The sequence below is a fragment of the Cygnus atratus genome, chromosome 17 (genome assembly GCF_013377495.2).
Source record: "Cygnus atratus isolate AKBS03 ecotype Queensland, Australia chromosome 17, CAtr_DNAZoo_HiC_assembly, whole genome shotgun sequence".
Classification (NCBI taxonomy): Eukaryota; Metazoa; Chordata; class Aves; order Anseriformes; family Anatidae; genus Cygnus; species Cygnus atratus.
Genome location: NC_066378.1, coordinates 12,712,605 through 12,740,269, shown reverse-complemented (window position 1 = coordinate 12,740,269; position 27,665 = coordinate 12,712,605). Strand labels below are relative to the sequence as shown.

General features: G+C 47.1%; 2 protein-coding genes and 1 long non-coding RNA gene across 5 annotated transcripts; 1 reads left to right on the top strand and 2 right to left on the bottom strand.

Moving 5' to 3' along the window:
* The first annotated feature begins 370 nt into the window (after positions 1-370).
* RHOF (ras homolog family member F, filopodia associated) lies at positions 371-14,685 on the top strand. Of its 2 annotated transcripts, XM_050714230.1 has the most exons (6): positions 396-601; positions 914-1,001; positions 8,180-8,289; positions 9,038-9,172; positions 9,902-9,972; positions 11,322-14,348. In XM_050714230.1, the coding sequence occupies exons 1-6, from the start codon at positions 437-439 to the stop codon at positions 11,344-11,346; spliced, it is 594 nt and encodes a 197-aa protein (XP_050570187.1). In that variant the 5' UTR covers positions 396-436; the 3' UTR covers positions 11,347-14,348. The 2 variants fall into 2 exon arrangements, with proteins under 2 accessions (XP_035420845.1, XP_050570187.1); XM_035564952.2 differs by lacking the exon at positions 9,902-9,972 and having other exon boundaries at positions 371-601; positions 11,322-14,685.
* LOC118257235 (uncharacterized) lies at positions 6,823-10,559 on the bottom strand. The gene is made up of 3 exons (XR_004781495.1): positions 10,430-10,559; positions 9,032-9,103; positions 6,823-7,314 (listed from the first exon to the last, which is right to left on the bottom strand). It is a non-coding gene; the product is annotated as an uncharacterized LOC118257235 (long non-coding RNA).
* Positions 13,353-27,646, bottom strand: TMEM120B (transmembrane protein 120B). 2 transcript variants are annotated; one of them, XM_035564950.2, is made up of 12 exons: positions 27,470-27,646; positions 24,442-24,560; positions 22,724-22,840; positions 21,695-21,754; positions 21,002-21,097; positions 19,876-19,965; positions 17,783-17,848; positions 16,869-16,930; positions 16,522-16,614; positions 16,012-16,076; positions 15,777-15,845; positions 13,353-14,805 (listed from the first exon to the last, which is right to left on the bottom strand). In XM_035564950.2, the coding sequence occupies exons 1-12, from the start codon at positions 27,536-27,538 to the stop codon at positions 14,692-14,694; spliced, it is 1,020 nt and encodes a 339-aa protein (XP_035420843.1). In that variant the 5' UTR covers positions 27,539-27,646; the 3' UTR covers positions 13,353-14,691. The 2 variants fall into 2 exon arrangements, with proteins under 2 accessions (XP_035420843.1, XP_035420844.1); XM_035564951.2 differs by lacking the exon at positions 15,777-15,845 and having other exon boundaries at positions 27,470-27,645.
* Positions 27,647-27,665: the final 19 nt, after the last annotated feature.

Here is a 27,665-nt window from a genome sequence, read left to right as displayed (position 1 = left end):
GGCGCGATGGCCCCCAGTTGTCCACCAGGAAGGCCTCAGTGCCTCACCTGGAGGACGTCCTTGTGAGGAGAGAGAGGCGGGCGGGAGTGCTGAGGGGGTTCCGGGTGCTGAGGGGGCTGAAGAGGCTCGGGGTGCTGAGAGGGCCCGGGGTGCTGAGGGGGCTGCGGGTGCTGAGGGCGCTGAGGGTCTCCGGGGGCCTCGGCCGCCTCACGGCGGGTCCCCGCGCCCCTGAGGAGCCCCGGCCTCTCCTCACGGGACTCGGCCGCGGCAGCGCGGCCCCAGGCGGGGCCCGGAGCCACCTGCGGCGCCGGCGCCCGGGGCGCGGCCAATCCCCGGCGGGGCGCGGGCGGTGCCTGGCGGCCCCGGGGCGCCCGGAGAGCGGCGGCGGCGGCGGCGGGCGGCCCGGCGGGGCTGGAGCCCGGCTCGGCTCCGCTCCATGGAAGCGGCCAACGGGACCCTGCCCGACGGCGCGGCGGGCAGCAAGGGGGGCGGCGCGGCCGCTCCGTCGGGCAAGAAGGAGGTGAAGGTGGTGATCGTGGGGGACGGCGGCTGCGGGAAGACCTCGCTGCTGATGGTGTACGCCAAGGGCGCCTTCCCCGAGGTGAGCCTCGGGGCTTCCTCGGCTCCTCTCCCCTCCCTCCTGCCCTCCCCGGGGCACCCCGAGGAGCCCCGCAGGACGAGGGGCTGGGGGCCGGCGGCAGGGCTGAAATGCTGCGGGTCCCGGGTGGGTATGGAAGGGGTGAAGCAGCCCTGGGGGGCTTGGAGAGGCCCCGGGGAGCTTGAAGGGCCCCGGGGAGCTTGAAGGGCCCCAGGGAGCTTGGGGAGGCAGAGCGGGGAGCCCACCGCCAGGCCCCATGGCCCCTGGCGCCGCGTGTTGCTGTTCCCTAAGTAGAATTATTTTTCCTCTTTGCAGCAATATGCACCGTCTGTGTTTGAGAAGTACACCACCAGTGTTACGATTGGCAAAAAGGAAGTCGTCCTGAATCTGTATGACACCGCAGGTAATGGCTTTTATTCCACGCACTCTCAGTTTTCTAGATGCTGAAGCACAAGAGGCAGCTGATCCGGGGCCCTGGGATGGGGCTGCCTTGGGACAATACCTGAGAAATGCATAAAGGTGCAGCCGTGACAGAACGGTCACTTTTCTGGTGGCAGTTCTACCCGTGGACTTGTTCTGTATCTTAACAACCCAGTTTAGTAGGAAAATCACATCAAATAGCGAACATATCTGAAGGTATTAGAACATAGTTCCCGAATGCAATGCATAATGCAGTCAACCCAGAAAATATTTTAATCTCCTGCCATGTGTGATCAAATAGTAAGGGAGAAAAAAAACTGGTTTGTGTTTAAAAAAGGCTAGAGTGTTAAAAGTTAGTTGAAAATGCTGATAGTTCGTTTGTGTTCGTATCAGGAACTTGTGAACTGATTCGTGTTCAACTTCATTCAAAGTCCCTAGGCTCGATTGTCCAGCTGCATTCCTAAATGAGCCCTAAGATTGACACACACTCCATTTCAGCTCAGTAAATCGCATTCAAGTCTGCAGAGTTGTTCCAAATTAACACCAACACAAGTAAGAACTGAATGCCATTCATAGTCATTTTTAATAGTAATGAAACGCACTTACCTTCTTGCATACCATATATGGTATCTGAATAGATAATTTTAAAGGTTTTTAATATAGAAGTGATTTATTTTTTTTTACTAATCTTTACTGCAGTATAGTAAGATCCTGAGCACTCAGTTTGCCAATTTGTCTTCTGGTGTCAGTGTCTTGAGTCCAGTGATTTGGATAATTTAACTTCTGCTGAGTGACAAAGCTTTTCTGTTTAAATCAAGTCTTGAAGAGAAAAGGGCTGAAATCTAGCGTGAACTTGCCATGGTGAGCTTGTTGAGTTTTTATGTTTGTTCACTGTCAGTGTAGAATTTTAACCCCTCGTACCATTCTTGATATTGGGCCCTCTCACTTAAAATCACTATGGTACAGATTCTAGCACCTGCCTTTGGAGTCTCTTCCAGGCTTGCAGAAAGGTGGGCTGCATTCAGGACGGGCAGGAGGAAGGGCAGGCTCCATATTGCGGCACTGAGCTCCCAAGGCATGTCACATCATGAGTGACAACCACAAGCCTGACATCAGTGCCCAGCTCCTTGTGTCGTGCAGCGAGCTCAGCTCTGTGCAAGGTCCACAGCCACCAGCAGCCCGGAGAATGCTTGCTGAACCTGGTGCTGAGGGCTTATCTCACCGTTTCTTTGTTCAGGCATAGACTTGGCAGAAAGTGCCCACCTTTCCGAGTCTAGTTCACAGCTACCAATGCTGTCCTGGACCAGAGCACCGCCCCATCAAAGAACAGAGTGGGAATATTTTCTTTCACAAGATGCTTCAGGAAGTGGAGATGCCTTTGCTGCCTAGTTGGCAGGGTTTTTTGCCAAGAAGGAGCAACTGATTTCCATCCCTTATCTGCAGACCCTGAGACCCGACATATCTCACCTCCCAAAATACAGTGACATGGCTGCCAGGCTACGAGTCACTAGAGGCTGCTGGCACGGAGCCCTCCCTTCCTGTTACATTTCTTTCGCTTTGCATGAGACACATCAAGATTATCAGACGTAAAGAAAGGGGGGACATTGCCTTCTTGATTAAGGCATTTGCTTGGAAGGGAAAAAGACCTGAGTTTTGGTTATACTTCAAAGCTGCTTACATAGTTTTATGTTACAGGGCTGTGTCATACTCTGTAATTCAAGTAGCTTTTCATCCTCTTTCTGAAGGTGGAAGTTATGCTAGAGGAACAACTCTCTTGAGCACACATTTTAATCCCATCCTGTTTTTAATAAAACAAAACTGATCCTGAGTTCCTCAAGGGTTAGACTAGAACGAAGGGCTGCATCCTTTTCTCTCGGTTCAAGGGAGGATGTCCAGTTCAGCACAAAAGAGAGCTCCTGGCCCTCTGCCACTTGGATGCGGAGTGGGAGATGCAGTTTGGGGATCAGTGTTTCACTGCGTTGACTTGCCTCTGTCGTGTCAGGCAGCAGCAGCTCGTTAGGTTGTTGTCTCAGCTGGGTGATGTTGCTCTGGGGCAGCAGAGGTCTACAGCAGCAGTTAGAGCTTCAGGAGTCCAAACACACAGCTTATTACTGGAAGTACAGCGGATTAACAGTACAGCTTTATCAGCCACATTTAATGAATCGTCTTCTGACTTACTGAATTCGTTGAGTTGTTTGTGCTCTTCTATAAAATCTGAGCTTTACACCCGTGTTTTGCTTCGTAGTCTGAAAGGTCCCCAAATCATTCAGATTATTGTAAAATCATTTAAATGGGATCAAAAGGATGTAAATCTATTTTTGAAGCAAAGGGCTTCAGCTAAGTGTCATGCAAGAGTGCAGGGGAGGAGAAGGCAAATCTGTCCTAAAAAATGTAACTGGATCTTTATCATACGCCCACTGCAGAAAGGACTTCAATATTTTTAGGATCCAACTAAGAGCAACACTAAATAGAGCTGCATGTACGTCAGAGTCATGGGAAGGTGAAGGACAGGTTCAGCTCCTGGGGCTGCTTCTAGTTAGAAGGCTTCTTTGTATTGTTCAGTCCCGCTCAGTTTGAGACTTGGAGCTTGTTCTACTTACTGAAGGAGAAGGACACACACACAAAGCGCCTAAGAATCAAACATTTCAAGCTACAGAAGGTATTTTTTGCTTGGCATGAATTTTGGTAACAACTGGAATTAATGAGTTAGTCTACAGCGTGCCAGAATAGCAATTTTTGGAGACTTTTGTATCGCACTGCTCTACCTTCCTCATCAGAGACGCCTCTTGCTGTTGCAGGAAGTTGGTGGTATACATATGCAATGTGTAAAAGCTTTGTAATATCACTTGTCTTGTCTGCAAACAGGCTTTGCAGCTGCATATTCAATTAAAAATTTCCATTTCTTGCCGGGCTCAACAAAGGAATCGAGAGAGAAATTAGCTTTGTGATTGTTTGCATGCTGAGGGAGTAGCCCGGTGGTGTTGATGCCTGAGCTGCGATTCAGACGCAGGTTTCCATTTCTGATGCTGCTCAATGCAAGATTTCTCAGAAGAAAGAAAGAAGCGACGTTGGGCTGGGGAAGGCGGGGAGGAAGTAATGCCTCATCATTGTGGGTGCTCGCTCTGACTGGCAGGAAGCATGCTTGAAGCTTCAACGGGGTTTTTCAGGTCTGCAGTGACAGATGCACTACAGCACGAGGCCTTCAGAGAGACGTTAAGAGCCAGTACACGCAAGAGTAGTTTTTCAAAACTTGGAAAGGGATGGAGTGCTTGAAAGTGAAATGTGTTCTCCCCATCCCACCTCAAGGGTCCTCTTCTACTGGAGTTGTGCCTGCCAAGAAGTCTGCTTCTCAAACTTTTCAAAACCAAGTAGCAAAGTAGCATAGCTGCCGAGCTAATAACCGTGGTATTCTCGTGGACTGTGCACAGAGAATTTGGTGCATTTCTGTGTATCGGTGAGGGCTCCCCTCCGCGTGGTTACATGCTGATTTTAAATAATGAGAGTAGGGTTTTAGAAGACAACACGCTGACATGTAGGAAGTGGTTGGCTGGTTGGGGTGATGGGATACGACGTTCTTCCTTCCACTCTGGCTATCGGTGGCAGTAGCCGGTGCTTCTGCAAGTCCAGCAGCACTTACTGGTAGACTCTTAGACTGCTGCTGGTACATTTTGAATCTATTTTTACCATCTCCTGTCAATGGCAATATGTTAGTGAGTTTGTCCCTAAGACACATTTCCACAGCTCAAAGAGGTCTTTGGGTTGTTGTCTTGGGCCTTTCCCTGCCCCGACAGGGTGGCAGGGCTGGGTGCATTTTTTCATTGCCACTTCATGACGTGGTATTTTGCTTGTTACGAAACACAGCTCTGCACAATACCGGTCAGTCCTGCTGGGTCTGCCCCCAGAGGCCTCGTACAAGACATTGGAGAATGGGTAGCACCCAGTACTTCAGCGTCCCCTTATGTCCACCTTCATCCCTCACACAGCCATGAGGGAGCTGCCAGAAATACCACGTTACAGTGTACAAGAAAGAGAAAAAGCCACTAATGAATTAGGTGTAGAAGGAAGACATTCTGCATTGGACATTTCTCTACAATGTCCACTGCAGAAGAAAGCTGACCAAAGCCAGGTACCCTGGGCTGAGCGATCCCTGACAGCCTGATAAACGAAGAGGGACACACACAGAGGCGAGGCTGTGCCTCGCTGGGAGGTCCTCACTGCCTTCCCAGTGACTTCGAGTGCCAGAAAAGGTGCAGGTGTCCCCACACAACTCATCTCTCCCAGCACTGCGAGGGGCTGGTGAGCTCCTGGCCGGGCTGAGCAACGAGCAGGCTGGCACCTCCTCAGGGGTGATTTGGTAAAGGAAGAGCAATGCGAATGTGCATGGGAGCCTGAGACCTGTGGTTTCACTTCCTCTGCTCTCCCTCACCCATCGCTTGAGGTCCCACCCCACCTCGGGGCCCAGTGGCAGTGACTTTGGTTACGCAGCACATCACAGAGGCATGCTGGAATGTGATCTTCATAAAGAATTAGTAAATTGCAGGTTGGTTGCTTTAAAAGCTGTCTCTTATGCTACAGTGAATTGAAGAAGGCAGAGGAGAACCACAGATGTGCTCGGACACAGGCATCTATTTGACCGATTCTTTCACAGCATGCTTTTTGTTACGTGGGGGGAAAAAATGAATGCTTGCGGAACCGCCCTCAGGGGCTTTGCAAGTACAGTCAGTAACTGCCTAGGTTCAGCCCTCTGCCTTCATTTAAAAACCTCTGCTAGAGAAGACCTAAATCTGTGCCAAATAAACTCTGACCACAGCCTGAGCAACTTGACAGAGAAAAAGTCTCCCGGGCCCTTTCTTGCATTTCAGCAGCAGCACTTAAGGACAGGCTATGAAAGGAAATGTTTTCAGTGAGGTCTTGGTGAGAGGGATGTCGATGCTCAGACACAGCTCGAGCTGGGTCCTGTTACATCCACAGCACCTGTAGAACTGCATCTGAGCTCTGAAAGAATAGCCTCCCCTCCTTCCAGGTGAGAGCTGCAATTATCCAACCATAACACAAGTTAAGCAACATACTGTCTAACCGCCCCACCGCGGGGGGAACATTTTACCTCGTTCTGTGCTCTGTGTTTGAAATTCCAAATGTGCATTTTACAGCACCGTATTTTCTTAGACATTTATTTTCTGTTTGCTTACAAAACTGCGCAGTTGGTTTTGAAGAGGAAGGTACAGGTCACAGGGTGGTCCATTTCTATAGTTTTTGACTTGAAATACAGCGTGTTTGTATCTCATCTTTGAAGACATCTCTTCTCTGATCCTATCCAAGAGAACGTGGTTTTAGCAGTTACGCGCTGACTCCAGGCAAGCCAATACGATTTGTTCCAAGGGGACCGTCCTGTCTGCCTCACAGATTGTCAGCACTAACTTGAAGCACCTCTGGATTTTACAAGATACCCTTGCAGAGGCTCAGAGGCATGAATGTGAGCAGGGAAAATCATACAGGGCACGTAACACTAGAGGAAGTTAGGAGAAAAAGCATTTGGCACCTGATATGTTTAATGCAGTTAGAGGATTACCTCACCAACAGAACGGCAAATTGGTTGCAAACAAGAGGGTGGATTTAGGAGAATAAGAAGGGCTAAGCACTAAAGTCTTTGCTCTGCATGTTTATACAACGTGCATAATTTTGTGGATTGTCTATTATTTCTGGATTAAACCATGAGGGATCAATCCTTCTTTACTCAGCACCTCACCCACAGAGCACACAGAGAATAGTCCAAACCTAAGACTCCTGTTTTACAAACATCTCAAGCACTCTGAGTCATGGTTTATCCAGTGCATTGTAATCACCTTGTGATAACCTGTATCTCGATCCATCATTTAAATTAATGCAGAGGGTGACAAAGTGGTGTAGCTGGTGGGCTGCTGGTGTCTGCAATCCCTCAATCCCGGAGATGAGCATGTTGGCCAGAGGGATGAGGATGTGACTGGGACCGAGCTGGGTGCCAGGACAGGAACAGTTGGTATAAAGTTGCAGCACGCTGAAGTTTTCAGCATCCCTTTATTTGAAACATCAGTGCAAAGCTTTGAGGTATATTGCTTTCCTGTAGGGCAGTGTCTGGGCTGTGTACAGTTCACAGTCCATACTGGGTGGTGACCATGAAGAGGACTGACATTCCCACCTCTCATTTTGGTTCCTGACGGAAATGTACCTGATTCTAGGGGCAGCCTTCAGGTGGTAAATAGATCTTCTACAGACTGCTTCAGTAGCTTTTTCTTCCTTATTAAGTCTCTGAAAAACATCTCAAGCGAAAGAGATTTTTTTTTTCTTGAGCTGTCAGCTACATCTGGTAATTACCGCTTTTTTGAACGTGGTCTCTCAAAAGCAAGACACCTTCAGACCCCAACACAGCGATTACAGCTAAGTCACATGTACAGCATTAGTGACCACAAGCAAAGGGGAAGAGCACAGGTGTGAAGCAAATTAACTTCCTCTTGTCAGACACATGCTGCAGGATCACTCATCAGAAGCACGAATCCTGTTTTTCCAGAATTCAGCAGCATCCCTAAGACCTGCAGTGATGCCCTGCTTCAAAGAACAGTGAAGCCTGCTGTGTGTTAGTGCATGTCTTGTAAAATCATTCGTGTTCTGCTATAGTGAGCAAGGGTGCTGAAGGAAGAGCGTGCTAATCGCTGCTTCCTCTCAGCTCACTGGGCTAAGAAACACAAGTTTGCTGCTAAGATTTTCATTTCTAACATGTCTAACAAATACAGTGTTTCTTCTCATCGTGGAATTGCATGTGCAAATGTCTTTGGGAAAATGGAGCCACTGCCAAATTGCAAATATTTTAATAACTGTCTAATTTCTCGTGCTGATTTTGTTTGAGAGCTGCAGTTGGCGATTAGAACCGCTTCTCAATACTTAGTAGTTGGACAAAGCAACGTTTGTATTAAAACTTCCTGAGGACGTTTTATATTCTAAAGAATCAGTTTGGTCAGTGAAGAGGACTATCCTGCGTTTAAGGGAAGGAATTTTACAAGTATGGAAAACTTTCAGCCTGTGCCATTACAGTACCCTTGATCTCAAGTATTTATCTTTACGCATTCCCGTCATACTGCTTGTTAAGGGCAGAGATTTCTTTTATCCACGACGTTCTCTGTGTTTCAGGGCAGGAGGACTATGATCGGCTACGACCACTTTCTTACCAGAACACAAACGTAGTGTTAATTTGTTACGATGTCATGAACCCCACCAGCTATGATAATGTAGCAGTTAAGGTAAGAGCCTTTCATAATTGCTTGAACCTTTTAAAGGAATTACGTGTGCCTGATGCGTGACAAGATGTCAGACTAAAAAAGCTGCTGCTTTTAGTAGTCCTGTACCCAGGGTGCATAGATGCACAGATCATTCGTCACGCACTGAGCAGGTCACAGACCTTAGACCCAAAACTCACCTCCCCGTGGCACACAAGTGCTCAGAACTGGGCTCAAGTCCACTGGACACTAAAAAGATCACAAACCAGCTGTGAAATCTATCTGTGAAATCACCTGTAGTGATGTCTCACAACCACTGCACATAAGCATTTCAGATTCAAGTCTACATCCATCATGTGCACATTTAACTAGAGGGGAAAGAAATGTAAGCAACTACTCATCTGTAGTAGGATTTCTGTAGTGCTCCTAAGCAGAAGTTAGCGTTCCTGCATATAGCATCAGCAAAGCAAGGCTCGGTCCTAGTTCTGCTCTTATGTGTGACTTTAGGGAAGCACTTCGGAGTTTAAACAGATGTTAAGCACTTTGGCATAGCGGTAGACACCATCTATGTTTTTATGGAGCGTGTGACTTTGGTCAGGACTTTTAAATGATTCTGTAATGTAAATAGTGCATGTCAGGCCTCTTACACTAGATTAACAACTTCCGAAACACTGAAATTGTAGTGTATATCCACTGCTAACTCTGTTCCTTGGCTTGTTTTAAATTTTAGAAGAAAAAAAAAGACGTAAAGGTTTTGTTTTTCTACCATCAGTGGTATCCTGAAGTGAATCACTTCTGCCGAGGTGTCCCGCTCGTGCTGATCGGCTGTAAGACAGACCTTCGGAAAGACAAAGAGCAGTTGCGTAAGCTCAGGGCTTCTAAGCAGGAACCCATTACCTACAACCAGGTAAATATAAGTGCATTTAAAGTGCTGTCATCTTTGCAAGAGATAAGCAGATAGTCCAAAATTAGGTAGTCATAATGGCCAGATAAATAAATTATTGACTGTCAGCATTAACAGCAGTTTCTGTAAGTCCTTTTTGAGTGGCCAAATCACCACCCATTTTTAGTGCCAAAATAAAGACATTTGAAGACTGTTTTTGCATATCTCAGGGTGTCTGAAAGGACACCAATAGCTAGGCCTTCTAGGCTCGCTACATCTCACTGGTTTCCCCTCACAGCTGGGTTATTACTGTTAGAAATTTGTAGGCCTCAACAACTTTTTTGGACTTCTTTCATAATTTTTATTACAGTACATTGCTCCCATCACTTGTACTTTGATTGGTGTTGTGAGAAAAAAAATATGTTAGGACATACATTACAGATTAAAAATATTGACCATTCTGGAAAAAATGTGTTTGCAAACCCTACTTAAAAAGAAATACTTCCAAGGACAATAGCAAAACCCATCTGTGAGGCTTCTCTAACAAACTTTTCTTTGAGGTCTCTAATCTAAATATATATATATATTGTCAAGTGTTTTCAATTTAAGCACTGAGACCTACAACTAATGTTATAAGGTGGGCATTGCTGCCCTACGTACAGGAGGAACAGTTAGTGGTGGAACAGTTTGTCCCACATCACACGATCTTTCTGCTCTGATCTTCCGCTTTTTTTTTTCTTTCAAACTACAAAGCCATCCTTCTCCTCTGTCAGAACACGAACAGCAGCTTTCAGACTATTTGAAACACAAGTCCAGGGAACAAGGTTAAGTGCACTAAGACCCTGAATTAATCACTTTTTCTAAACAGCGTGAAAAGAAGCTGCTACTGCATCGCCACTAAATCACGCTAGGACCTTCAGCTTGTCTTCCATGCACACAAGTTTAGATGCTTGCCCTGTCACATTGTGAACAGCTGCAAATCCTCCCTCACTTGCATTAATAACTCCCTTCATCACTCCTCACGTGTGAGGTTCAGGACAAGCAATGGACACCTCTGGGGAGCCAGCTGAGGCATCATTCCTGCCCCAGCAGCTCACCAGATGAATGCCCACAAAAGAGGTGAAGTACCAGCCTGAAGGAGGGAAGGTGAAGTGAAGCTAGCACCTGTGGTAGACAGCAGCATGCGTGCAGTTAAATTCCAGGGCCCACCAGATGCACAAAACCTTGTCGCCTACGTGAGCCCTCCCACTTGATTTTCCTCCCCTTAAATATATACACTACCTCAGTCTCTTACAGCTGAGAGCATCTCGAGTCATGCGACGTGATGCTTCTGATGCCAGGCACAGAGGAGCTGAACAGTATCTGCCAGCACCGCAGCTTGCAAACAACTGGAAGGAGACAAACTTCACTTAAATATGCTGAAGAAAAATCCCCCTATACCAAGTCTGAATGCTCAAGTGACCCCACTCCCAGGGCTTATAATGAATAAATGCAGACTTTGTGAGCTGTGGGTTGCAGACTCGGAATTCACGCTCCAAAGCTCACAAGTACTCAAAACTGGGGGCTGACTGCAATGACAAAAAAAAAAAAAAAAAAGGATCACAAGCAAAGTAAGAAATCACTGTGTTTTGTCTGGAGTGATTTCACACAGCCATGACTGCATGCAAATGCTTTAGATTCTACTCTGCTTCCAGTGCATGTGTTTGGGTGATGAGGGCTCACACACTGATTTGTGTGTACTAGGATTTCTGATGGGCCCTCTGACTGTGCTCTCACGTGCTACATTCATTGCTGAAGCTTGCAAACTAAAGATGACATCACTTAATAGTTAAGGTCAGGCCTGAAAAAAGTTTCCCCTTGTAAGATGTCTAGCTTATCTTCCCTTGAGTATCTATCTCAGCATTTCTTTAAATGATGTTAACATTGAGACCATGTCCACAATATTAGCAGGCCAGGTTCTAGATCAATTTAGAGAAAAGAAAAAAAAAAAAAAAAAAAACAGAAAGCAAGTGCCTCAGTTTATTTCCAAAGCCACTTAGGCCCTTGCACTGCACTCAGAAGAGGCAGCTTCTTTCTTCCTGACCTTCTGTTATGTACAAAATAATTTTTTCTCTCCCATCTCACTTTTCTGTCACACATTAGATTTACATCTTTTCTTACCTGCTCTTTCCAGGGTGAAGCAGCTTGCCAGCAGATAAATGCAGAAGTTTATCTGGAGTGCTCAGCAAAATGTCGTGAGAACATAGAAAAAGTTTTTAAAGAAGCAACAACCATTGCTTTAAGTGCCATGAAAAAAGCCAAGCGCCAGAAGAAACAGAGGGCATGCTCAGTGTTATGATCTGGACTGCAAGAGAGCAGTGCCTGCACAAGAGTCATGTGATTCAGATTTTAGCAAGTGTGACTTTTTTTTCCCCATTTGTATTCTTGCAACTATTTTTATTTTAAAAATTTTAAACTTTTAAATATTTTTGTACTTTTGTTACACCACTCTCACAAAGTTTTGAAGGCTCTTTATCAAGGCTAAGTGATGCTGCATGTCTTTGTCTGCCTTTTGCTCCCAACTGCAAACCACCACCAGTGAGGTCTTGGATTCACTATTTAAATTGCAATGAACAGTGACTGCTACTATGACCTTCGTTTTTTTCCTCTGCAAAATCGTGGCATATTGTAGCTACAATTTAAAGTCTTTTTCAAGGAGAAAAAACACATCTTTCAGAAGTTTTGTTAGAGCAGCCCATCCGGCACCTTGGAATAGACAGGAATTAAGTTTGGTATTAACATTCTCAAATTAATTTACTTGGCGGCAGTGCTGTGAGTTAGCCTCAAGCTGCCACCACAGGGCACAGCCGAAGCATCCACTCCCCATGAGCCAACTTTGCAGAGCTGCTCCTTCAGATGCCTCCTTGCAAGGCCCAGTACTGTAACAGAAAGTGGTATTTATCTTTGGATATGCATTGGTTGCTCTAGTCCAAACGTAGAGCACCACAGAAAATAATTTACAGCATGCAAAGATAAAAGTACTCCAGTCAGCTACTATGTGTAAAATAAAAGCAGTTTTACAATAAACTTATATAGCTTATTTAATACGACACGCAAATGTTGGTGTGTGCTAGGGAGAGGGGAAATACTTGGCTTTGTAACTCCCGTTCAGTAACTGTTGAAATCTCCTCTCTACAACTGTAAATTATGTTTTCCCTTTTGTTACGAAGATGTCAGTTGTCTGTTTGAGGATGATGGATGCTCCCACCGAAAAACCGAGCACATGTGCCTCAAATTTCCTAGTTCTTTTGCACGGTCTCTTGCAGCGAGATCTCAGATTTCAGGATCAGTCACTTGTCTGTAGCTACTTTAAACCAAAGCTGTGAGGGTGAAAGAGGTTTCTGCAGTACAGGTGTTACAGGTTTTCTTTCCGAGGCAAACTACTGCCCATCCTAAGGGAAAGACAGACTTCGATTTTCTGATTCTATGACTTGCCTAACAGTAACAATACACAGGCTTTTGCCAGGAAGCTTGGGCATCGTATGCCAGGGGTCTGCTGTTAGACAAACGCTTCCATGAGGAGCCTGATAACTGCACATCATTCAGATTTCATGCAGTTTTATCCTCTGCTGCTTACATGACCAGCTGGTGGAAAATTCTTTTGGAATGATCCATCATTATTTTAGATGTGGGATAAATAGACCTTGATCCTTGAAATTTCAGTTTTTTCTCCCTAACTTGCTTTGAATTAGCTAAGGCGTACGGATCCCTAAAGGCTTAAAATGGATTTTTTTTTAAAGATCAGCTTTTTTTTGCACATCTTTTATAAGTATAGACAAAAATCCACAAATTGTGCAGCCGTTTCTCCACGAGAAGACATTTGTCAGTGAAAGACAAAACCACACGTGACCTTACCCAGTAAGCGACTGAAACATGGACACGCAGGAGGTTACCACATTTACCCTCAGCTCCACGGCTGGAATCTTTCCTTGCTTTTACAATCCGAGATTCTCATGCTGCAGAATTCAAGTTACTTGCCATGTGCAGAGCTCCCTCACCCCTGGAGTACCAGGTCCACTGCTCAGATCCAGCAGGATGCAGCATTGCTCTCAAAATAAAATAATTTACATTTCATAAATAGAGAGTTCAAAGACAAAGAAAAAAATCAACAAATGCTATGCAGAAGTCAAAAGTTAATGTAGCAAGATACAGCCCAGCTAGCGTGAAAGTTGTTCAAAATATGCAAACGGCAATTTATTGTTCATGCCCACAGGACAGACACTGTAAAGGTAATTTTGCTAGCCTTGCAGCAACAAAATAACTAATGAAACCATTTAAAGTATATAGTGCATATGTATTTCTTCATGAGCACACTTAGTGGGAGAAGGACGTAGTTTTCAGATCACCCTGCCAAAGCCCTTTGCCCAGTCTGGGCCTTGTGCTAGCTCCCAGGAAGCCAGCACAGCTGAGAAACGGGCTGCATAAAGCAGCTCACAATACTGCAGCTGGGCTTCAGAGGTGCAGATGTTAAAGCACCCAAAAAAAGCTTATTCAACTAAGTTCAAGAAGCAGAAGGAGTTCAGTGGGATGGGAGTCAGTATTTCTCCTCAGCTGTCCCTCCAAACAAGTGTTTACATTCTCTTAACGCTTGGTACAAGTACAGTATTTAAAGGAAGCATTTCATACTTCTGCTTAGCCTCTCTTCACCTTTCCAGAATGGCACTGGGAGCAAAGAAGTATCGAAAATGGGAACTGAAGTGCAACTGCACTTACTGCCACTGATCAAGACCATTTTCAAAAAAACACTGTCTCAGAAGAACAACTCAAAGGGCAGCGTGTTGGTTATTAAAAAGGGGATAAAGCAGCTGCAAATTACAGTTTATTTTTTTAGGTGTTTTCCAGGCTTGGGCAGATTACCTGATCTCCCTGGAACAGGGCTAGCAGACTTTCCTGCCATTTCACAACTGTTTTTGCTTGCTTGTTTAAGAGGATTTCTCTTTTTTAAATAGCTTTTTAAAAGTGTATATAGCAGCAGTATGGTACAAAGATGGGCTTTTTTTCACAGTACACATAGGTTAGTATTGCCACTGAAAATATGCTTTAAACAAATGCTTTTGAAAACAGCATTCAGTCTGTATTACTGAGCAACCTGGAGTGTTCGTAAAGCTTTAAAAATTCAATACCCAGAGTTAAATAATAAAACTGGAAAGTGTTAAATATCATTCCAGGACTGGAATTACAGTAAATCCCACATTCTCCCAATGCTGGCTTTTTGCCAGGCAGGTGCATGCTGCTATATATACACACAGAAAAACCAAATGCAAACACGTTTTGTATTAAATATACATAAATAGCAGGACTGCAGACTGGAGAGCCATGCTTGCTTAATACTGAGTCTGTGCTGGAAGAGTCCACATCTTTCACCAAGCATGGGGACAGACGAGTCCTTCCAAGTCCGTTCACAGCGTAGCAGAGGTTCAGGAGGTGCCGTCCAACGCCGAGCGCCTGCTGCAGGTGCTGGGACACCGAGTTCCCATGTTGGCATCCAGCACACCCTGGTAGGTTCACAGCTTCTTCATTTTGTCTTTGTTCTTCTGCAACTTGGTGTGCACCACTTTGAGAGTAGTGAGGAAGTTCCCGAGGAAGAGCAGCAGAAATGTGAAAGCCAACACACAAACCTGAGGAAGGGGGGGGGGGGGGGGGGGAAGAGAAAACAAACAAAAAAGGTTAAAAGAAAAAAAAAGTGTTAAGGGTCAGATGAACTGGGGCAGAGATACTGTTTCCACATTTAAGCAGGCTCTGATGGGGTCTGGTTAGCAAGTCCAGGGATCTATTATCACACCAGGAAAGAAGATTGGAGACAAACACACACCTGCGCACCTAGCTCTGAGTTAAATGGGAAGTATGTTTTATCATGATTAAGTAGCATTTACTGCTTTTTAATATTACAACATGGTTCATTTTTTAAATTATTTCCATTCAACATCTGGACTCTTACAGACAGGAGAATCAAATTATTAAATCCAATCTATTGGATTAGCATTATGTGACAAAGTGAGTATGCAAGCTACAGCAGGATCTGACCAAAATAAAGATTATCTGCACCACTACGGATGTGACATGGTCAAATGCACCATCATCTGTGATCAGCCTGGCTCTACAGAAGTAACTGGACAGTTGGAAAATGGATAGACGCGTTTGATGGGTGACAGCAACTAAGAAAAGAAGTGGAAGGGTCCCTAACACTGGGGCTGTAAAGTGTATAATATATTTTTGAACTGATTCATTGTCTTCTTACTTTTGCTACCTTGTTTTTAAGCATGTAACCCATGGTTTAACCATGAAAAAGAGCCACCAGCTCCGCAGCCACTGATGTTAAATGCCCATGTACATGAAAAACATGGTGAGATATTTACCCAAATGAATGTTCTTTCCCCTACACTTTCTGCTTTTCATTTTGTGTGGTCACCCATGGGTGCAAGTTTCCATACAGTATTTCACAATTATTTAGAATTCTCTCGTATAGGCTCTGTGCCACATCATCCTGAGATATTTACACGGGGTCAGATAGCCAAGTATTTTTGAGGATGTGGTTAAAGCATCCCTCTTTCCCTGCTGTGTGTTTTTTCTGAGCAGAACCAACACCCACCTGCCATTCTTTGCACTCCTTATGCCTTGACAATCCAAAAAGTGTGATTGCATTATATAGCTGCCAGAACTAAAGAGAAAAAGAAGCAATTTAATTACCAGCAAAAATTTAGAATTGTTTGGCACAGGTATGTGTGATCTGAAGCACCTTGTTACCGTACTACAACCACAGCACCACCAGCACACCCTCCCCAGGCCCCGCATGGCAGAGGAGGGAACAGAACAGCCCAACTTACATGCCCAAAGAACAAGAATGGAAGGAGAAACGTCAGCCCCCGCCACATCCAGGACTGAAATCCTTCTGCAAAACGTTAACAGAAGAGAGGGAGTTAGCACAGGCAAGCCAGGACGCATCCCAAGCTGCAGCTCGTCACAACCAGACCGCCCCATAAGGATTATTCCTCTACTGCTCAGCAATAATCAGCTAGGTTAAAATAAGAACTTGAAGGTGTGGTAATGGGAGGAAGATGAAGATGGGCATGAACAACACAACCATCTTAATGCTCTCAAGAGTTGATGGAGATCAGAGAACTCCATTTCCACCCCACAGGACCCGAGGAGGATGATAAAAGACTTGCCACCATTCCTGCCTTTGTACCAGAGGCAGCAGGGCAGGGGGATAACAGCTGTGCAAATCTGAAATCTCTGAAGGCCACAAAGCCATCTCGGTATCACTGCCTCCCAAACCTGCCCCTTCTGTCTGACATAACGCAATTTTGCGAACAAAGCATCGCAGACAACCTCACCTACAGTAAGGTCCAAGTGGTTTCTCTCCCCCAAAGCACGGAGTCTATAAAGGCAGCCCCTTTGATAATAATATTGTAGGAACTGAACACAACCTGGAGAATAAATGAAAGCATCATTGCACTGGCTATTCAGAAGTATTAGAGACATTATTAAAATAGTTTGATATATTTAATCCAATAGCATTTAATTATTGTTTATGCTTGTACATTGTATATTTGTTGTGTGATACTGTTTATATTTGCACAGTGTAATACTCCGGTATTTAGGAAGCAGATCTGTTTTCTTCTAAGCGTACCAGGTAGGAAACGATTTTATCCCATGAAATACCAAGGTAAGATATACTCACTCTGAAATATTGAAAATGCTAAAAATTGACTGCGAAACATTTGATACATGAGTCCATCTGGCCTGAAAGCAAAATACAAAAGGAAGTCCATTTATTTGACGAAAAGCATACAATGCAGCGCCCATCCCCTTGTCAGCCAAGAATCCCATTAGAAAATGGGATAAGCAGCTGGTGCCCAGCCTGCTCCACCCCATCTGGAGTCCAGAGAGGGTGCTACAGCCGCACATCGCTGCTCTGGCAGGCAGCAAGCGGTCTGATTGATTAGGCTGCCCCCTCTTATTCATTTGCCTGTTGCAGTTTCCTCCAGACAGCAATCAAAGCCATTGAGCAGCGTCCACGTTACGAATTAAAGCAGTGGAGCAGGGGTGCTTGTGCTCCTTAACAATAGTTCAGGATACAGACCTTTTGCTGCAGTGACTGTATGATCTCCTTAGAGATTCAGAACAAAAACACGTTGTTTCAAAACAATTCTTACTTACTAACCAGTTCACGCCAAACAAAGCTGAAGTGGGTCATACAGGAACCACACACAGGGTGCGTTGCTGTGTTCTTTCACCAACACCACCACGCTGGAATGTAACTTGCTTTTTTTGCTTTATAGTTGGTTTGTAATCTGGGTGATAAGGCACCAAACAATTCATTTTGCGTCACTCTCCCTCTCTAAAGAGAAATGCTGCTTGTTTTGCTCAGCTTATACAGAAATAGAAGTTGGGAGACTTTTTTTTTTTTAAACCAGCTGTGTAAAAACAAACTTGCAGAGTGTTGTATTTATCACTGAAAACATCCGTACCATCAGACAAGTTTGATGCTTTGCTGTGTGCCTGGGCAGATGCAGCTATGTGGTCACACTGGATTAATATGCTCAGATGACGCACACAACTTAAAGCACCGTGAGCAGGAGAACGCAAACTCACCACGTTAACATTACTCCAGACAGGAATGTGGAGACATAGTGATGAGACACCCACCAGCCTTTGATCCTGAACAGAAAAAAATACGGCAGTTAGACAGAAAACATGAATTTTAACTATTTAGGTCTGGCTTTAAAGACAAAAAATAATCCTGACTGGAGCATGGATAAATAGATGGCCCAAATCAAACGAACAAAAACTAAGGTGGTGGCAACAAAGGACTTGCCAAGAAACCAAGAAGGGACAGCAGGAGTTTGTTACCGATGACAAGCAGGGGCAGCCGAGGCAGCCCACACTGCCCACGTCAACCAGAGGTTTCTCTGCTGCACACAGGCAAGCCACTTCCCATCCTTGCAAACTTTTCCTTTGCACCTCACAGAGCTCGCCGTGTTCAGCTCTCACACGCCCTGCACAGCCTCAAGCTCCGTGGTCAGTGGGGAGATGCCTCACTCATTGTTAGTGGCTAGCTGTAACGCCAGCAAACTGGACAGAAATAATTTTCTTTTGCAAATGCCACGGGCTGGATGGAGCACATCGGCTGCTGCCACCACATCTCCATCACAGCTGCTCCCCAGGACTGGTGCCAGGCACATGCACTGCAATTGAGACACGTCAGAAGCCTCATTAATTAATGCAACAGGGAAGCTGCAAGTGTTGCAGCAGCAGCCGCTCGCCCAGCAGCAAGCCTGCATGCAGACTCACGCCTGGGAAGAGATGTGGCGATTGCTGGGGTTTACCCACGCCCTGTGCCAGCCCATCTGGATGATGAAAAGCAGGGACACAACCTTCAGGTTATTGCTCAAATCTATGACAAGACTCCAGGTCAAGCTACGCAAGTGCAAGTTTAAGCAACTTCTTCAAGCTCCCCCAGAGTAAAAGCAAGAGGCACAGCAGAAGCAGGACGAGTTATTGCTCGCCACAGCCAGGACAAGGACTCCCTCCCCAGGCTGCTCAGAGCTTCCCAGGGTGCTGGGGAAGTCAGGGGACGCCCTGAAATTCCTACTGCTCCAAGGGCTTGTGGGAGGAGGGAAGGGATGACAGCGCCAGAAAGACAACTGCAGCCGGAGCAGGAAGAGCCGGCTTGAGGTTTGCTTCATTTTGATTTTTCCTGTCACTTCTCTGGGCTCACCCACGCCCTGAGAAGGGTTCGCACACCCAGCGGTCCTCGCACCATCACCAGTGCCAGCCTTCTCTGGCAGGCAGCCCTGCAGGGGAGCAGCCAAGCTCCTCAACAGCTGCATGCGGGGCTATGGAACTGATCAGGTAAAAGTCCCAGACGAAAAACTGCACTTCTCCTTCCTGCATTCTCTTGCTCTAGTGATGCTCAGGGTGCGCTTGGTAACCCCGTACGCTGCACAAGCGGCAAGCTCAGTGCCAAAATGCAATGGGATTAGGACACTGGAAAATCTGATAATCTAAATAAACTCCAGATAGAAGAGGGGTAGTTTAGGATACTCCTGCTAAAGGTGTCATAAGAAATTAGGGGTTGGAGCAAGGATCACCTTTCAGTTTACTTCTCCCAACACTTTACTTGTGTTCCCAGCTCTTTATACAATTATTTCCTCTTAGCCACCAATTTTCCTTTGACACAACTGTAATTTAGTCAAACGCCTCGGGACATGCTGCAGTGACCCGCAGAGTGATCGCGCTGGCCGCATGGCATAAACACGACAGCGACTCAGCTCCTGCTCCCTTTTTCTCACGAGCGTATGCCAGCATACCAACACACATACAGGTACCACTACAGACAAGAGAAGGTACAAAGTCAGCATCTGGGTTGGTCACTGAAACCACACATAATTACATCCCAGATCACATCTACAACTAACCCGTGGCTATCAAAAACATCCAACACCCTGTAATTTCTTGGTCCAGACTTGCAGAAACTGTGCCTTCTCCTCCCTACACAAGCCCCAGCTGGCCACATCTGCCCTTAGAAGAAACCGGGGAGAGGAACAGGGACAACAGACCCTGCAGAGAGGAATCAACATCTCAGATTTGCTGGGCTTCGGCGCCAAATTCAATCTGCTTTTGTCGCTTTTTTTAATTTTATGGACGTTTCATGCTTTAAGTAGTTTTTGGAGTTGGCACAGTACCTTGATCCATTGCTAATAAGAATACTTTCCCGTATCGTCAGCGTGCAGTAATACCACACTAACAGAAAGTTAAACACTTCATCTGTCACCCTGTTAAAAAGAAAAAAGCACAGTAAAAAGAAATCCTGTTAATTACAGAGACATTTCAAAATCCCTATTTTCCCTCCCTTCCCTTGGGAGGATGAAAGCCTGCCCAAGTGAGGTCATGGACACAAAGCCCCTATCCTGGGAATCTCTAATCCACATGCAGAGCCGCAGGTATTGGCACTGCTGCCAAGCTGAGAGTCCTTTACCCTAGGAAGTGCCCAATGATATAATGCTGCAGAGCTTTAGCTGATAAGCAGGTATGCAGAGATGACATTAATTCCTTCTGAAGGAGAGAAAACACCATGGAAGCACCAGATGATCCAATTTAGAGAAGCATTTCCAGGCTAATTCAATGAGGAGATTCGATGAGATCTCTATAAATCCAATCAACTAAAAGAACAGAAGAGTATTACACTCTGGGGGTAAAAGTGTCTTTATTTTGCCACTGCAGCCCCCTGAAGTCACAGGGATTTGGGACAGCCTCCATACATCAGCACCAGTCCCTGGTACGATCCACAGAGACGTCGATGGAAGGGTCCAGCTAAAAGACCTGGCTGGTTTTTAAGCAAAACTGAATAGTGGAGGCTTGCTGGTGATGCATTATTGTGACCTAAAGATTACATTTCTGGTCTAACCATTTGATGGAAACGCTCTCTTGTGTGGTGTTTGCAACCCCAGAGCTACAGCACGGTGCTGGTACCTACCCGGGACAACCTGCAAACAAAACAAACCACTCTTTCCCAAGCACAGTGCAACGCCAGAAAAACAACAGATCAGGACTATCATGTTGTGATTTCTATTGGTTATAACAAACTCCTAAAATGTTAATCAAGAAAAAGCAAGTAGCTAAAATACAGGTCCTGCCTGCACTGAAAAACAGGTACAGAAGCTCCCCTACTGGGGAACCACAACTGTTCAAAGCCCAAATACAGCCTGCACCCATCTCCTGGTCTCTGGCAATTAGTTCAAATGAATCAGTTTCTAATCCAGCACATTTGTATTCAAAACACTTGGTTGAAAGTAAAAAATGCAAGCTTACCTGTAGTGAAGAATAAACCTGCAGGCCACAGCCCCGAGTAACAAGATGATTGTGAGATAAAGTTTGAACTTCTCATACTCATCTTTGTAGGCGAACCTGGAAGGAAAAAAGCACAGAGCAGGGAATGTCACGCATCACGTGGGTGTAAACGGAGGTTTTACTGGATGTGGCTTCACTTCTTTTCAAACCAGATACAAATCCACATCCCAAACCAAAAGACGAGAGATTTTACTTGAAACATTTAAAAAATCAGCTAGCAGTGATGAAAAGCAGTATTTCACGTGCATGAGCATGATGCTGCAAAACAACTCAACAGCTTCAGTCGCTAAGAGCTGGTTTCTGGGTTGCCAGGTTAAGCAGCAGCAGCTCTCTTTATTTCTCAGATTTATATAAAAGAAAAATCTCCATTTTCTGGAGCCCTGTATGCCTGGAACTCACTATGATTTTTTGTTGCAAAACCCAGCTGAAACTCCCTTACAACTAAGGCAACAGCCCTGGCTGGGCGTAAAAGTCAACGAGGGACAAAACCCACTGGAGCTAAAGGAAGCTTTAGCTTGGCCTGTCTCAGTCTGACTTACCTGATCCTGACAGACGACCTTGAATCAGGTCTAAGAGAAAACCATTCCTGTCTCTGGACTGCAGCATACACCCCCTGCTAGCCCCAAACACGCCTGTATGGAAACGCTCACTTACTTTGCTTGGTTACTCAGGAGGGTTACATTCACGTTTCCCAGCACAAGATTTAAGTACAAACTGGAAGACAAAAAACGAGAGCAGACCCACGTAAGGCTGTTTGCTCTGAACACCGCAGCTGACACAGATCAGAGCTTAAGAGATCATTTTAGCTGCCCAGACGCATTTTGCTGTAGGTTTTTAATTAAAGCAAACTGGAAATACAGACCACCGAAGAAGATTTAAACACAGAAAGTTCAGTCAGCATTTCCAAGAAGTTAGAGAAAAGGTTTCTTTTCCTGGTCCCTTTTCCATGCTATGGTCTGGGGGTGAGATAATTATCATACGCTATAAGAAAATAAAAAAACGTGGAGAAGCTGAAGAAAAGTTTCCTGCAGAGTGCTCCACCCGCAATGCTGCAGCACCTTTTACCAGCTTCTTCATTTCATATCAGTTCCCCACCCCAGAGCATTTCCACCCAAAACGCTCATCTCACCACGCAGACACAGCAGCAGCAGACTTGGGAAGGGGAAAGGAAACAAATCAAGGGTAGAAATCAAGTCACTTGGCTCGGTTTACTCAGCATCAGCATCTCCTGACCGCCAGGGTTGCACAGCCCTTGACAACCGCACAAAATACATCCCAGCAACCCCACTTAAAGCAAAGCACAAATTTTAAGTCAGTTGAAAGCAATATTTGGGAGGAAGAAAAATTAAATAAATGAAAGAGGGGGGAAATTTCATACTGACTGTCTTTAAAAAACTATCACAGGAAAATGTCACTGGAACAGTGAATTCCATGAGCTCTCACGGATGCAGATTTAACTACTATTTTAACAAGAAAACCTGTGCCTACGCACAGCACATTTACATACACTTCCAGCTCATGAATTCTGTGTACAACTGACAGCAGCTCAGCAAGAGATTTATGACTAATCCAGTTGTACATGTATTTCTTCAGCATGCACATTATCCTGTGGGAACAACACCGCTGTGAACACTCAAAGATCAGCTTTCCTGGAGTGCGTGCCTCTCCTGGCAAAGCACTTACCCGTTCTTCTTTGGCAAGTAGGCTTCCATGTCAAAGAAGGCATTTTGCCTCTCTTTGATCTGGGTGCTGATCTGCTGTATGAGAGCAAATTCTTCAGGAGTAGCTCTGGGCTTGCACCTGCAAAAACACAGAAACAAGATCCTCCCCTTTATATTTTTACCTGCTTTTTCTTTAAGGGAAAAGGACTTTGTCATAAAGTTCATGCTGTTAAAAAGCTAACTGTAAATTTATGCCACTGTGCACTTCTCTCCTGTTTTTCCACAGCAACATCTGGCTTAGCCCTAATTTTATTTCGCTGCCTGTTTTGTGTCATTGTGGGTTATTTCACCTGCCTGGTGTACAAACCAGCTTCTTTCACCTCAGCTCAGTGTCAGCACTCTGTACCTCTTCCACTGGGAGCTCTTCAGGCACTCTGTGCCATTTTTGTAGGAGCACCTTCCACTTCAGAAAGTTTGCGTGCAGTTTCAGGCACTGCCCTTACAGCACTCAAACTGATCTGGGCTCCGTTTGGAGGTGAAAAGCCTCTACGCCCAGACCCCATAAACTCCTCATGAAGGACAAAAGCTCACTGTACAGCCTCTAAAAACCAAACAAAAAAGACCTCACGCATCCTTCTGAGCCATCACTGAAAGGATGTCAAACTCATTTAAACTGAAAGGTTGATGCAGCCCCCACACAGTCAATGGCAGCTTGGACAGAGGACAGCAGGTGGGGGAAGGGACCTCCAATTTGCTTTTCTTGCTGCTCTCGCTCTGCTGAAATCAGGCATTTTCGGAGGGGCGGGGGTGCAGCTGGGCAGTGCTGGGCAAGAGGAGGGCTCTGCATGACTCTACCTTTCACCGCTGCTGTTCTACCTGCAGAGAAGGGATTTACAAGCTATGTTTGTGGCTACCAGCCCTCCAAAACCCCCAAACTGCCTGCCTGCAGACACCACCATCACGCACAACACACGAAAAAGACTGCGGAGAGCAGAGGCATCAGCCTGTGTCCACCCCAGCACCCCCCCCTGGAGACCCCAAAGTTATCCCCCATAACCCCGCAAGGCTTGGGATCCAGGGGACGTTTAGAAGTCTTGGCCAGGCCCAGCCCAGCAAAAGTTTTCATTGAGGCCGCAGCTCTTGAGGCATAAAACATTCCAGGATGTAACAAAACGCACAGCTGATGATTTACTTGCACATTGCAGCTTTACCAATCAATGTAAAAGAGAGAGCGAGGGGTTAGCACTGGGAGGTTAGCAAGCTGTGGTGTTTGAGGTCTGTACCAAGGAACCGAGCTGGTGGCTCCTGGTGAGCAGCCTCACAGACAGACACAGTCCCTGCTGTAAATCCACCCGGGGATAAGTTACACCTGCAGGTTCAAGGACCGACGCTGCCCTGCCAGCACAGCGGATGGAGTAAGGCTTTGCTCACCTGGCAAAACGCACAGACCGAAAGCAGCACAGTCCCACAGAGTACTGCACCTACTGCAGGCGTGCAAACCCATTCAGTCTCCCTCAAAGATTTACTGGGTTTTCTTTATTTATAGGACTCGATCTCTCATGTGGTTACAAACATTTTACCTGACTGCAATAAATGGAAGTGACTCAAGATTTATATGGCGCAAAATTGCCACTGTGACGCAGACTACATATTAAACTGCTAAAAACCCAAACATTTCTGCCCTTTGGGAAGCAGAAACATTCCAGTCCTGCCTCCTCCCCCCTTCAGACCTCCCCTTACCGTTGCAGGCTGTGCTTCAGATCCCTTAACGTCTTCTTCTGCCGGTGTATGGAGCTGCTGCAGGCCGTCTGCAAGCTGGTGACTTCCTCCAGTTTCTGCCTGTAAACTTTGTGCGTTTCCTGCAGAGGAAGAGAGGTTTGGTAGGAAGAGCCCTTCAGGGTTACGGACGGCATTGGGTCCTCACATGTGAGGGAAGCAAGCCCTGTTTTTTTGGGAGTCAACAGGCACCCAGGGAGGGGTTTCCCGCGTCACCCCATTACAGCAGCCTCCAATCCCTCAGGCAGACAACCAAGGGGTGATACCAAACCAGCACGGCTTAAAGGGACACTAACAAAAGTTCTTGCAAAAGAGAGAGCATCTTCTTGGCATTCATCTCATTTCCTCTTTCTACCAAGCTTTCCCCACCTGGGACTTTCTTGTTCCCAGCCCACCCTGTAACAAAGCAGATGTTTGATCCCATCCATCCCCAGCAAATGGGGGGAGAAATCGCAGTTCAGGAACTCTGATTTCACAGCCAGATTCAATCTGGAAAAAAAGAGGAAAGGAGATGAGGACCCAGAGGGGGAAGAAAAATAAATAAATTACAGAAGTGACCGCAAAACGCAACCTGGGCATTTAGACAAGCCTCCTGGCCACTGCGGCCACCCCAAGCCCCACGACTTGCTGCTCTAGCACAGCCCACTGCTTCCTCCAGCACATCAGAAACCATGCCACAGCTCGTCCAGCAGAGAAAAGGATGCAAATGGCCCAGGAGGTCCCGGACCCTGCGTTCGACCCGCTCCAACACAGAAGGGAGGTGCACAAGGACTTCTTTAGCAAATAAAGCCCACATGGAAGATTCCACACCACGAACAAACCCGTACAAGTTCGGCGCCTGTCTGGGCATGCGGTGGTTTGCATCAGGGCCCTCTGCGAGCCAGACCCCTTATCATCACGTGGAAGTTCAACATTAGCCCTGGTTTAAGGAGAAAAATATTCTTTTTAAGAGCTATAACTCAGAAGACAGTTTGCAGAGTCAGTGTCGACAAGGGAACGGAGGGGTTAAATAGCCATTTGCTTTACCTACCAGCACATCTCAGGTAACACCACAGAAAATTGCTGCCAGTTCTCCTTAGGCATAAACACAGTGCTAAAGCCACACAAAACGAATCTTTGCTCTCCTTCTCGTTAGGACCTGGCTGTTCATTATTTACAGCAGCGATATAAAACGAGCTCCACTACCCCATTTGAAAACCTTACTAACCAACCTAACCATGTCGAGGCACCGCAGCGCCCATCACCGCAGGATTGGTTTGGTTCTGCTGAGAACTCTGGGGCTCACTGGATCGCCCAGCAACTCCTTCTGCTTCTCTGGATGTCACGCAACGGTGTCCTTGGAAAGGCTGCTAAAAGGGGGTAAGAAGCTCTTTGCCGAAAAAGCTCAAGTATTTGTTGGAAATGCAAACAAGCAAGTTGAGAACTGGTGAACTCTACCACTAGCCCAAAATATCAGGATAATGATTTAAAAGTGATGCTAGTATCTAGAACAACATAACATTTGCTAATGAAGTTATTTATTCATCAAGTGACTGCACACAAAGGGGGTCGCTAGCAGCGCAGGGAGCTGTCTTTCTGCTAACACAGACAAACCACAGGCCAAATACCTTCCTGGAGGGTCAGGCGTGGCCACAGCTCTCCACCTAGGAAGCATCGTGCCTTAAAAAACAAAGGTCCCGTGTACCAGGGATAGAGAGGTATTTTTGTCCCAGGTCTACGAGCTCCCCAGGAGGGGATATCAGAGCCATCCCTGCACTCTAGCGTACAATTTTTGCAGAGTTGGGGCCACAACTATCCCGTTTGCCCGCAGACCGAGGGCAAGCACCTCCAACACCACCGCCGCTGCCCCGCGCTTTCTGCAGGGACGCTGAGGTCTGTTTTCCATTGCGCTCACAACAGTCAACTGCTTGCGGTCAACAGTCTCGTTTGTCTGCAGGATTTAAGCCACATTCGCAGGGAGCCCTCGCAGGTCTAAGTTCCCTAATCAAAACCTGTTTTATGCGTTCACATGTAGGGTTCAATTAATAAGTCATTGCAGGGCAACTGGCGTTTTCCCACAGCACACAGGGGCCACAGCCAGGGTTACGAAGCTGTAGCCGGCCCTGCCCCAAAACCACAATTCCCCACAGCCCCGAGCTCTTCCTCAGGCTGCTGCTCCAGAGGCGAGGCGCTGTCCCAGCAACCCAAACCTCTCCAAAAACACACGCAGCCCCGGCACCTCACGCCGAGCCAGGAGGTGTGTCGGAGACAGGAGCTAACGGCAGAGCCCAAGGTCCCCCTCTCCGGGAGAAGGAAGACGCAGCCCCTGACCCACAACTCAGCGCAGCCATCCAGTATGAGACAGACGGGCGGGAGCACCCCGAGCGTGACGGGATGCTGAAGTGTCTTACTGAAGAGCCGGGTTTCCTGCTCCACACGTCGTGGTTTGACTCGAGCGCAGCTGGGGAGCGCAGAGCCGTCCTCCAAAGCCTCCAGTCGGACCCAAGCCCACACCGCGAGCCCTGAGGCGCTCGGACCCCGCCAGCCCTGCTCGCTCTGTGGGACCACGGCACCTCGCACCGTCACCTCCACGTCCCCCTGCTGACAGGCCGGCACAAACCGCCGGCGTTTCGCTGAGTTTCACTCAGCGAGGAGACCGGCGGCCCTCGGGAGGAGGATGCCGCGGGCTTTACCACAGCCGAGCCCCATCTCCGCACCCTTCGACCACCGCCTTCCGCCCCCACGACCCCCTGACTGACTTTTAACTGAGAAACCACTCGACCCTGGAGCCCAGCGGCGCGTTTGGCGGCCCCGCAGAGACCGGCGGCCACGCCACAGCCGCTGGGGTTTGGGGATCGCCTTGAGGCTGCCTGTGTGAGACGTGAGGGGACGACATGGGGGGGGGGGGGGGAACGGAACACACGGGTGGCGCTGCCACCTCAGGGCCGGGCTCATGGCGCCCCCCGCCCCTCAGGGGCCATTCCCGCCGCCCGCCCCTCAGCGCGCGCCTCACCTGGAGCTGCCGGAACTCCTCCTCCAGCTCCCGCCACTCGCCGCAGCAGCGCTCCAGCTGCACCCTCATGGCGCGGTGCAATGCGGCGCAGGGAACCGGCTGCAAGGCGGCGCGAGCACTGCCGGCGGGCGGCGGCGCGAGCCCGCAGCCGGGGCCGCGAGGGCCACGCGCGCCCCTGACGTCATCGCGCGGGGCT

Bases quoted from the DNA above. Each gene is read 5' to 3' on its own strand.
- RHOF (XM_035564952.2), top strand. From the start codon at position 437: ATGGAAGCGGCCAACGGGACCCTGCCCGACGGCGCGGCGGGCAGCAAG. The intron at 602-913 runs GTGAGCCTCGGG...TCCTCTTTGCAG, and splicing joins CCAAGGGCGCCTTCCCCGAG to CAATATGCACCGTCTGTGTT. The intron at 9,173-11,321 runs GTAAATATAAGT...TGCTCTTTCCAG, and splicing joins AACCCATTACCTACAACCAG to GGTGAAGCAGCTTGCCAGCA.
- TMEM120B (XM_035564950.2), bottom strand. From the start codon at position 27,538: ATGAGGGTGCAGCTGGAGCGCTGCTGCGGCGAGTGGCGGGAGCTGGAG. The intron at 21,755-22,723 runs GTAAGTGCTTTG...TTTGTCTTCCAG, and splicing joins TACTTGCCAAAGAAGAACGG to TTTGTACTTAAATCTTGTGC. The intron at 17,849-19,875 runs GTACTGTGCCAA...TTTTCTGTTCAG, and splicing joins CTTATTAGCAATGGATCAAG to GATCAAAGGCTGGTGGGTGT.